The sequence below is a fragment of the Oryzias melastigma genome, linkage group LG5 (genome assembly GCF_002922805.2).
Source record: "Oryzias melastigma strain HK-1 linkage group LG5, ASM292280v2, whole genome shotgun sequence".
Classification (NCBI taxonomy): domain Eukaryota; kingdom Metazoa; phylum Chordata; class Actinopteri; order Beloniformes; family Adrianichthyidae; genus Oryzias; species Oryzias melastigma.
This window is the reverse complement of record NC_050516.1, coordinates 31,578,146-31,590,095: the sequence shown is the minus strand read 5'-3', so window position 1 is coordinate 31,590,095 and position 11,950 is coordinate 31,578,146. Positions and strand designations below refer to the sequence as shown.

The window sequence follows — 11,950 nt, the reverse complement described above, 5'->3', positions numbered from 1 at the left end:
TTAAATAATAGCTAAACTCCAAAATTGCCTAAAATTTCTAAACTAAATTAGTCAAAAACGTTAGCCTGTTGCTAAAGTAGAAGCTAAACTCTAAATTAGCCTATGAAAACCTCTGTAGATAACAAATTAGCCAAAAAGCGTTAGCATGTTGCTAAAATATTAGCCAAACTCCAAATTAGCATAAAAAACCTCAGTAGATGAGAAATTAGCAAAAAAAAGAAAAGAAAAAAAAACTAGAATATTGTTGAAATACTAGCTAAACTCCAAAATTGCCTACAATTCCTAAACTAAATTAGCCAAAAAACGTTAGCATGTTGCTAAAATATTAGCTAAACTCAATTGTTTTTTAAAAATTACTATAAAAGATGAAAACATAGCCCATTAATTTATTTAAAGGCTTGTTGATAATCTACTTAAAAATTTGATATTTTACAATTTTCTCATTAATTTCCTATGGAGCACATTCTGCTCAATATTTCAAAAACTATAAAGTTTATAAATACCTAAAAATACAAACTGAAATATCCAAGATTGCTGAAATCTCTGAAAGTGTAGTTGAGTTTTTATGTGCTGGAAAACGAACGGACAGGAGCAGGACAATCACTAAGTGAATGTTCACTAAACAGTCACACAATTATGATTTACATGAGTATATTCAGTAATTACGTCAGTTGTTCCATAGCAGTTTTTTGTTTCCATTTTGGACTAAAAGAAAAAGACAGAGGCTTGCAGTTTGAAAAAGCTCCGGTTTGTGATGCAGAAAGGGCCACAGTGGGATAAAGTCTTCCTTCCAGAGGCTTCCTTCCACACCAACAGTCCCGTCCACAACCCAGAGGTGAATTACTCATGAATACCTGCTGCGCGGCAGGAAACATTTTGGAAAAAAACACAGGTTTTTAGATTTGGTCCAAAAACTGCATAATTAAAAGACCATCTGAAACAGTTTAAAATAGATCAATATTTCGTTGTAGTGACTTTGAGCACAAAGACCCAGGATTATCAGCAAAGGGTGACCGTCGAGCTGAAACTTGCTTGTCTGAAGCATCTTTTTTGTGTTCTGTAAGCTTCCGTCGGTACAGGGATGTGACAGCTGCATCTGCTGATCGCTCTCAAAGAGGAGAAAGGTCCGAAGAATTCTGACCTTTCTCCTCTTCGAAGATTTTCTAAGATTTTACATTTTGATTTTGTTTTCCACCTCCTAAATACAAATTTGAATAATCCTTCAATATTGGAGATTCTATTGAAAATATCGACCTTTCAGTTGAGCTGATATTATTCTATTTTGCTAGATGTTATTTTCACATGTTTTAAGTGCAATCAGCACAGAAACTGATGGAAATTCATGTTGGACACACGTCAGCGATGTGCATCTTGTTGTTTTAAGTGCACCCAAGGCTTAATGTAGCTGTTGTTATCAGGGGTATTTGTTGGTTTTCAGGGTATTTTAAGTGGCAATTGTAAAAATAGGAATGCCAACTAAGTGGCACAACAAATATTTTATTTCAGCTTTTAAAATAAAAGCATCAAGGACAAAAGTTCAGCTATCAGTTCAGCAATAATCATTTCCTTTTTTAAAGGTTTCAAATTATTTTGATCCTTGTTTATCTTTATTATCCTGCAGGGATCAGACACGGTTATGAGCAACGGCAAAGATTAGCTGTGACAGAAAATAACACAACAGTTATTAGTCTTTCTTTATTGTCAGACACGCTGAAATTATCTGACTTTAGTCTGTTTTTAGTGATTTTGTGAACATGGAAATGTAAACAACTTTAACTGTTCAGAAAAGATCTTCTGCAGATCTACGTCTCATCCCCGTGGTGGATTATTAGCATTAGCATACCTTTTTTTTAACTGTTTAACTTGTTTTTATAGACATTATATATAACCGGAAGTCACTCTGCATGAGTGACTCGTCATGTGAAAAGGGTTTATTATGATTTTATTCTTTTAATTTGTACTAATGCTAGTGCTAACGCTAGCAAAAGCTTTGGCTATAATAAAATAGCTCATTTTTTCTGCTGCGGTCAGTGAGCTGCTGTGAGCTCAGCCTCGGTTCTAGCGCTGCTCCCTTATCCTGTATTTTGGTTTAAGAGAGGAAAACAAATACAGCTGGAAGGACATTCATGAAACGAATACTTAAAAAATTCAGTCACAATTGGTAAGGTTACCTTTAATTATTTACATAAAATTGTGTTAACCCTTTAACTACCCAAAAAAGAAAAGCCACCAAAAAAATGTATTTTTTCTGCTGCGTATTGCCTTGGTATGGAGATCCGAAAAGGACAACAAATAAAAAAAAAAATCTAAATTTACTTACGGGCACCATTAAAAAAAATTAAGTACAAACTTTTTTTTCTAAAAATATTTAGAGGCTCCATAAAAAATGAAGTAAAAAGCAAATTTACTTATAAAATTACTTAGGGGCTCCATTAAAAAATCAGAGTTAAAAAAAAAAAAATCTGGCTATTTAGCCAAATGAGGCAATTGTTTTTGTGATATTGGGCCGTATAAATAACATTTAATTGAATACTAACCAGAACTTTTTTTTTCTAAAAATTAAAGTAAAAAAAGTTCTGGCTAGTAACTAGTGCACACCAGATAGTAGCTGCTTCGTTTTTTCTAAAAACTGAATTAAAAAAATGTTCTGGTTACTAACTGGTGTGCATCCATTACAAACCAGAATTATTTTATTTAAAATGTTGTTTTAATTCATTTTTTTTTCTCCAATTCCCTTTGGGGGTTCCATACTTTTGGAATAATACACACAATAAATATTTTTTAAAACATCTTTTCTAAATGTTTCCCACCGTTTGGTTGAGCAGGTAGTTAAAGGGTTAAACAGCGTTCATTTAACCCATAAAGTGGAAGTCGCTATCCACGTTCACGGTCCTGCCGCCATATTGTCTGACGTCACCGTGAGGGTCTATTGGAGCGTTTGTGCTCGAGGATTCAGCAGGAAAAAGTCCAACCACAGAGCAAGAATGCTTTTATTTTGACACAGGAGTTTTCAACACACACAATGATGTACACTACATCACAGTTTCAGCCAACCAGACGCTCCGTTAGGAAACAGCACCACCAGACAAACAACTCAAAAAGAAGGTAAACAGTGTCACACACTCCAGTCTCGGCTCGGCCTCACGGTCGTATTTTAGTTGTAACGTGTGACCCGTCCCGGTCGGCGGACGCTCTCAGCCGTCTCAGCAGAAAAGAAAAAGGTCATTCTTCCCCCACACATCCAGGGAAGGAGATCCACACCAACTCTAGACTGTTTTCAGCTCCTGCCAACAACACCACGTTTCTGAGGAAAACTTAAAGGCTCAGCCACAACACAGGCAGGAAGGACACGTGGAAACAGACACGACATGACGCACGTGTTCAGGGTCCATTCAAGTGAACGTTAGCAGTAGGTTATGTTTACAGCAGGTTCTCTTCCTCCAGCTCGTCAGGATGAACCTGAGATGATCAGGATTTACAAAATCAATGCTTTCTGACAGAGTAGCAACAGAATCCAGGAAGGCATCATTCGTTTTTAATCAGAAAAATAACAAATTACAGCTTAACAAACAGCAAATGCGTAAAAAAAAGGATGTTGTGCACAAAAGGCACTCTAATAAAACGAAAAAAGTGAAATCGGATTATTTTTCGGGGTGCTTTCTGCACCAATCTTTTCTTGGCAGGTGTTAAACTGAAACAATAAAAAGGCTAAAAACAACAGAGACGGCTGTGATAGCCGTAGTAATGCCCACTGAGTTTCTCACGTCCAGATGAAGAAACGTCTGCTCAGAATATGAATGCACTGAGTTTAAATGCTTTAGGTTTCCTTTTTTCTTTGGCTCTCTGTGAAAGCGTTCATCCGTTTTCAGCTCCTTCCTTCTGCCTCTGTGCTTATTTCCAATAGAGCAACATTTTCTACCAACTTAGAGTCAGCGTACAGGAACCTTGACTCGGGATTCATGCCAGTTTCAGAGACAAATGCTGAATAAAGTTGTGCGTTTTTTGTGAGGCAAGGCACCGAATTCAGCTGATAAATCCAACATGCACATAAAGACTGTTATTTGGAATTCACTGGAAAAGAATTTTGGTAGAATTCAGAAAGTATTTTGTGAGTTCTTGTGTTAGTAAAGACAGCAGTGTGTGCTCCTCTTAAATTCCTAAAAGTGTTATTGTTTTGGAGGACCTTTAGAGCAGTGGACCCCAACCGGTTTCAGGCCACGGACCAATTTAAATTAGACAATGTTTTCACGGACCGAAAAGGGGCAGAAGTTGGAAATTTTAAGCTTCCAGTTTCTGAAAATCTATTTTCAAAATAAAATTTGTTTGTTTTGCATCAGTTTTTTTCCTTTCCTCCAGTGCAGGCTGCTGTGACTCCGCCCTCTCTCCTAATCAGTCACAGCTGCCTGCAGTTTAGTTATTAGGTTTTCTATATTTAAAGGGTAACCAAACAGGGCAGTTGGAGGCTGACTCCGCCCACAGCTGAAATGTGAAAATCCAGTCAGAGGGGTGGGGCTTGGAGAGCAGATCATGACGCGGGACTTCTGAAACTTACGTGGTTTGACCAATCACAAAATTCAACTGTAAAATACCTCGTTTCAACCTGTAGGGGGCAAAACACAGACGGTTTTTGACCATTTTCAAGAACAAAAAAGACATTTTTTATGTTGATCTGAAGCCTCCGTTTCCAGAATCTCCTCTGAGGGGGCGTGGCTTTTGGTGCTCCGCCCCTGATATGACAGCTCTTCACCGCTACTACATAAAAATGTCCATCGGTATGGGTAATGTCCAGCCGTATGGTTCTGATCCGGATGTCAGGGATTTAAGAGGAGAAATACTCTGAAATGTTTAATGATTTCTTATTACATTTGTTCTCTTTCATAAGAAAAATGCCACAAATACCCGTTAAAAACTTGTGATTTTCATCGGAGGAGGACCAAGACAGGATGTTGTGAACAGAATCGGGATGTCTTTCAAAATAAGATCAAGATCAAAATAAAATCAAGTGACCCACGGACCGGTCTGCGGCCCGGGGGGTCGGGAACCACTGCTTTAGAGGGCCCACCGCTGCAGTGTTTTTATATCAAATAACCCAAACCAGATATTTGAACAGGAAATGTCTCAAGGGGAGTCAAAGGACGCGTGGAGAAAAGGTCTTCAGCTTCTACAGTAGTTTTCTGGAACGCATCTTAAGCGCACAGCACAGCACACAGCAGATGACCTGAACGTTTTTCTTTTTTAACAGTTAAATAACATGTTTGCCTCGATAAAAAGGTTTTTCATGATGTTTTTAAGTGCAGGTAAAACCCAAACCTCTTCCTGTTTCTTTTTTTTGTTTGTTTTTTTACCTGTACACATTTAACACTTACAAATGACTAGCTTCATTATTTACAGAATTCCCGCTTCAGCTCCTGCTTCAGATAAACAGCACTGTGGGAAAAAGCATGTCTGCCTGCGGTTGAACCATGCGCGATGGTTTTTAGAGCAGAGTTCCTCTTCATGCCAAGATGCATGGTCACTGAATGCCCTGGGCATGCCGGTTTGATTCGGTCCTGTAAGGTTTTATCATCATGATACGTTTTAGACCATTATTTTACTCTAGCAATGATTCACAAGCACATTTTTACACTTTATATTGTTACAAATCTCATTTGAATGAAAGTTTTCCCTGTATTTTCTTCAACCTCCTGCATGCAGAGATAAATGTCACAAAGTGTTTTACTTTTCTGAAAGGTCGATTGGTGTGAGTTAAAACGAAAACAATAAAGGAAGTGCCGTATTTTCTGGACTATAAGTCAAATAAGCCAAAAAATGCACAATGAAGATGGAAAACAAGCTCCAGAGTATAAGTCCCACTTTTAAGAGAAATACACAACATTTATGAACAATTTCAACAAGCCCGACGTAACATTGTATTTGATTCGTGGTTCATGCACCAAATTCGAGTCTGCCGCCTTTTTTGACGTCCGTCAAATGTAATGCTTAATTAGGGCTGGGTTAATAAAATCAATAAGTTTAATAGATCAATAATCGATTCATAAAAATACAAATCGATTTAGCACATACAGCTAAAGTCTGCTAGCTTGATGCTAACGTATAATGGGATTAACGCTAACGCTCGGTCGACCTCAACATGCATTAATACTCACAGATATGCATTTTCTAAACTCTTTAAGGAAATATTTTCTAAAGTAGCAATTTGTGGTCTAAAGCACAGTTTTTTTTCTCATACTTTCTTCTTCTTCTGGAATACGGTGTACTTCTATAGCGCGATCGCCACCTAGTGGTCAAACTGAAACGCCCTCCAGGAGAAGCAGAACAATGTTCATTTTTTTAGAACTTCTCCTTTAGAGAATCCATGAAACGCTGTATGATATTAACAATCTCATTATTTCACTGATACATTTTACAGTATGTGAACTGGATCAGATTAATATAGATATATTCAAAACATATATTAGATGATTAATGGATTTCTAAACAAATGTGTATAAATGTGTAAACTCCAAATTGAATATAATTGAAGAATTGAAAAAAATCGTAATCGAATTGATTCTGGTAATTCTAATCAATCCCAAGCCCTTTGCTCAAAGCTTGTCCAAAATGTGCTCATAAACTAGACGCTCCCATTGCGTGTGGAGAGGCTGTCTTTTAGCCTCACCACTACATGATGGAGGTTTTGACTTTATATCTCGTTTAAAATTCACGGAAGATGCGGATGATGTTGAGAGATTACGTTTATTTATTTTGAAGAGTTCTACAAAAGCATCTATGATCTCCGTGTCCAGGTTTTTCAGTCTTTGTCTTTTTCTTACAGAGATCGTTAGCTTGTAGCCTGCAGGAGCTTCATCTGAATGACTGTTTTCAGCTGTTTTTCTGTCCGTTTGTAACCCTGTTTGATGGCTCTGTCCAAGTAGAGAAAAATAAAAACAATAATAAAAATGTCTTGAAGCAAATAAGAAAAAATCCTAACGTTCATGAGGAAAACGATCAGCCATGTTTGTTTTGGACGGCACCTCTTCTTCTTCTGCATTTCTGTCAGCAGCAAATATTGACACACAAACCTACGGCGCCCTCTAGTGGTTGTTAGTGGCAAACAATTGTTAAAAGCTAGCTAGTTGCTGGTGGGAAAGTAACGAATAATCACAAATAAGCCACTCCTGAGAATAAGTCGCACCTCTGGCCAATCTATCAAAAAAAACGTGACTTATAGTCCAGAAAATACGTCCTCCATACCTCCTACATCCAGATGTTTTTGTCTGAACGATCAAACCATCCAGAATGAGGAGTCTTCACACATCAACGGACAAAACGGACGAACTCCGAAGACCCAAATTCCCACAAGTATTGCTGGACTCGCATTAAATGTGCCTCTGAAGTGAGAAATGGCCACAGGTTTCTGCTGGAACTGAGGTATAACTACTTTGTTTGTACACATTTACTGTCAAGTTTCAAAGAGCGCTGAGGTTTACAAGTCTAAAACTTCTCACAGACAACACTATTTGCTTCCATGAGAGTCCCTCCGGTTTCCAAAGCTTCACGAGACCCCCCCCCTCCCCCCCCGTTACATAGTACCTGTTTTGTCTCCACTATCGCTGGAGACATTGGACCCTGAAGCCGTGCTGTTATTGGGAAACATTTTCTCGGTGGGAGTTACAGCGGGGCTACCGACCCCGGAGGAGCTGGAGCTGCTGGAGCGGTGCTGCGTGGGAGGGGGCCGCATGGGCCTCATGGGCGGGGGGCGGAGCTGAGCTCCGGCCAAGCGAGCAGACAGAGCGGGCTTGAAGGTGGTCATCATCTCGGACGTGGAGCTGCTGCTGCGGCGCATGGCTGCGTCCGGGTCACGGATCATGATGGTGTGAAGCGGGCTGCCCGGCTCCGAGCCCACCGGGTTCTTCATCGGCTCTAAAGTGTCCAGCACCACATCGGGGGCCTGTTTGACCGTGTTCTGCCGCTCCAGTTCACGGAGCTCGTGGAGAGCTGTGGTCATGGTCTTCTCTATGTCCTGAAGAGATAAAGAGGACCACAGAAAACTTGATCCCAGGATTTTAGCGAGCACAGAAACATTTACAATGTCCTTCATGTGTTCATGGTGGGATTAACAAAATATATTTTTAACAATTATTTTTGAGTTGGAAGATTTCCTCAGAATTCCCTTAGATATTCTGATTTGTAAAGTAATTTACCTCTTCATTTATAAATTTAATTTTGCTTTGTAAACATTTATTGAAGATCATTAGTATTGCTCAACATAAAGAGTTTTTATTAATCCACAATAATAGACTCTCTGTGCCTTAAAAAAGCATGAGCTTCCTCCGTCATCAGTTTAGTGTGAGAGGGCATCTCTATCCAGAATTTTCCGGTTTCATCCATAATAAATCCAAATGCTCTGAATGATAATTATCCTCCGCGATTATCAGGATATTTCCGAGCTGCTTCTGAGTCAGCTGATGCCATTTCTCCATGCAGGCTCATGTGTTTGTGTGAATTTCCCTCCAGGGAAACTCCTGCAGCTCCTTGGAAGCAAAAGTTTCATACAAGCATCTTAAGTTGTCAGAGTTTTTGTGACAAACCAGAAGAGTCACGTGCCCATATTTGAAAAATGCAAAAAAAAAAAAAGGAGAGGGGGGGGGCTAGAGGAGGCGGACTGAGCGAGGGAGTTACAGTTATAGAATCAAAGATGGACTGGGCTTTTATACTGGATTGCTGAGCATGATGATGGGAAACTAATTGACCAATCACAAAATTCAACTGTAATACCTTGTTTCAACCTGTAGGGGGCAGCACACGGACAGTTTTTGACTATATTTTTAGAATTTAAACTATGGAGTCTGGAAAGAGCCAAAATTAAATAAATATAAACACCATTAAATAAATAAATAAATGTGACATTAATTATTTAAAAGTGGCAATAAACAAAAATGAGTGGCAATAAATAAATAAATGTTGAAATCAATAAATAAATGTTAAAATAAATGTGGCAATAAAATATTAAAATGTAACATTTAAACATGTAATGACATATTAATTTATTTCATTGTCCCCTTGTAGGTTAAAAGCGCCAAATTAAAATAAATAAATTTAATATGAAATAAATAAATAAATGTGTCATTAATTATTTAAAAGTGGAATTAAATAAATAAATATTTATTTATTAAAACTTTTATTTATTTAATGCCACTTTTAAATAATTACTGACACATTTATTTATTTATTTCACATTAAATATATTTATTTCAATTTGGCGCTTTTCTACCACGACGGCAATGAAATAATTAAATATATTCTAAAATGTTATAAAGCGCTTTTTAATGGCTATTTTAATAGTTTAATGCCACATTTATTTTAACATTTATTTATTTATTGCCACTTTTAAATAATTAATGACACATTTATTTATGTATTTCATATTAAATGTATTTATTTCAACTCGGCTCTTTTAAGCCTAAAAGGGACAATGAAATAAATAAATATGTCATTACATGTTTAAATTTTACATTTTAATGCCAGATTTATTTCAACTTTTAATTATTGATTGCCACTTTTGAATAATTAATGACACATTTATTTATTTAATTATTTATTTATTTAATGGTGTATACATTTATTTGAAATTGGCTCTTTCCAGCCTCCATATTAAACACGTTTATTTTGATTCAACAAAACTTTGGCAACAGACAGCACTTTTAAAGCCCCATTTATGGAGGTCAACAGACAAAAAAAATTTGATTTAGGGTTTGGTTACCCTTCAAGTATTCACATAGTTTGACCAGAAATTTGATAAAAAACAACTTTGATACTTTTACAGGAAACAGTCCCAAAACAATTTAATCTATTCCAGAGGTATTGATTTGAGTGTGTTGGATGGTGCAGGAGCAGAGTATAGTTAATGAAAGAGCATCTGCAGCCTCACAGGTGAGTCTCCTCTCAGCTTCAGTCTTCACATTTAATTCACATCAGAGCAAAAGCCACAGAGGGGATTTCAGCTGTACAACTGAACCTCTGCAGTTTTGTTTTTTGCTATTCTTTCTCTTGCAAAAGAAAGGATTCAAATCATTTGTCAAGAATTCTTTCTTTAAAGTGAATCTATTTCAACTCTCTTTCCAAAGTTTGAGGCAGAATGCATCAGTGTGGTACAGAAATAAATAAAGTACCCTTAAAGGAAACCCTAAAACAACCTTTTTGCCTTTTTGATCTCTACAAATGGGGATTTAAGAGTGTTGTCATTGGCAATTTTTTGCCAAATTAAAATAAAATAGTTCCTGAAGATATAGTCTAAAACCATCCGTGTGCTGCCCCCTACAGGTTGAAACGAGGAATTACAGTTGAATATTCTGGTTGGTCAAACCTTTTAAGGTTCAGATGTTTTACATCTACAGCTCCAATAATCATAACAGTCCTGCCCAAAAGCCCCGCCCCTCTGACTGGATTTTCCCATTTCGGCTGTGGGCGGAGTCATACTCCAACTGCCCTGTTTGGTTACCCTTTAAAGTTGCTAAAAGATAAGGTGATATTGTATAAAGTTCTACCTCAGCCAGCGCCTCAGTCTCCAGAGTCTTGTGATCCCCGAGGCTGCTGTGGCGCGTGGCCCCCGACGCCGGTCTCAGCGGGTGACCCTCGGGATACGCCTTTCTGTCTGGGTAGTTGATACTGCCCGCACTACCGAAGGTACCGAGGCGCCTTTTCTCCGGACTCTCCACACGAGCCTTGCTGATGGACATCTTGTGCGGGCTGCTGGGGCAGGCTGCAGCCCGCGGGGGGGGGTCAGCCGCTCTGGTGGGGCTTTGGGTTTCTGGACCGCTCTGTCGGCGAGGGATTGCAGCGCCATCGGATCGCAACCTGACTCTGCTGAGGGGATCAGATCAAGGGGATCAGGAAAACTTGCAGCAGAGGGAACGAAAGACGCTCTGATGATGCCCACCTTCCCATGCCTCCTCCAAAGCTGTAATCTGGGGATTGCTCACACGGAGATGTCAGGTCATTTTTGGATGAAGACCTTTCCTCCAGCAGAGGTCCACTGCTGGCTTCACTGTCCGCCTTCTGGCTGAGGTTATCTGAGAAAGCATCGTCCCTGAGAGAGAAGCAAGTTCAGTTACTTTAACCGCAACTAGTGCTGCAACAAACGATTATTTAGTCGACAAAAATTGAGCAATTTAAGTAGCCAAATATACATTTGCAAGTCGGATGTAAAAGTGCAAATATACATAGACAATATATACATATGTAAATGAGTCATCTATGTGATCTGGAATTCAGAATGGATACGGCCTTTGGAAAAAGCTGCTTTTTAGTCTGTTAGTTTTTGTCCTGATGCCTCTGTAACGTCTTCCAGAGGACAAATAAGTCTGAGCCGGGGTGTGTACTGTCATCTAATATCTGAAGATGCTGAAATTGATAACTAAAAGTGCTGAAATTAAAAGCTAAAATTGCTGAAGTTGATAGCTGAAAACGCTGAAGCTATTAGATGAAGAGGCTGAAGCTGAGATATTAGTTAAATGCCAAATTAACTTTAAAAAACTGGAATAATGTCTAATTTATCCAAAACATCAGGCAGCTGAAAGTTTAGCTAAATTCCAAATTAGCCTAAAAAACATAAAAATCCTAATTCATAAAAATCCTAATCCAAAATATCTAACATGTAGCTAAAATATTAGCTCAACTTCAAAATAGCTCTAAAAAACTGAAAAAAATCCTAAATTAGCCAAAACAGCTAGCAAGCAGCTGAAATATTAGCTAAATTCCCAATTAACCTGAACAAATTAAAAAATCATTAATTAGCAAAAAAAAGTTAGCAAGTAGCTGAAATAATAGCTAAATTTCAAATAGCCCTAAAAAAAATCAAAAATTAGCCAAAATATCTAACATGCAGCTGAAACATTAGCTGAATTCCAAAAAAAGAAAAAAAACGAAAAAAATCCTAAATTAGTCAAAATATCTAGGAAGCAACTGAAAT

General features: G+C 38.0%; 1 protein-coding gene across 4 annotated transcripts in view; it reads right to left on the bottom strand.

The window, feature by feature from the left end:
* Positions 1-6,418: 6,418 nt before the first annotated feature.
* Positions 6,419-11,950, bottom strand: part of srgap3 (SLIT-ROBO Rho GTPase activating protein 3) — an 85,347-nt gene continuing 79,815 nt past the window's right edge. For 2 of the 4 annotated variants that reach the window (XM_024269502.2, XM_024269504.2), the window contains exons 20-22: positions 10,919-11,068; positions 10,527-10,845; positions 6,419-8,002 (exon numbers count right to left, since the gene is read on the bottom strand). In XM_024269502.2, coding sequence (XP_024125270.1) covers positions 7,562-8,002; positions 10,527-10,845; positions 10,919-11,068 — 910 coding nt within the window. In that variant the 3' untranslated portion in view covers positions 6,419-7,561. The remainder of the gene's footprint in view (positions 8,003-10,526; positions 10,846-10,918; positions 11,069-11,950) is intronic. The other 2 variants (XM_024269503.2, XM_024269505.2) reach the window with 1 other exon arrangement.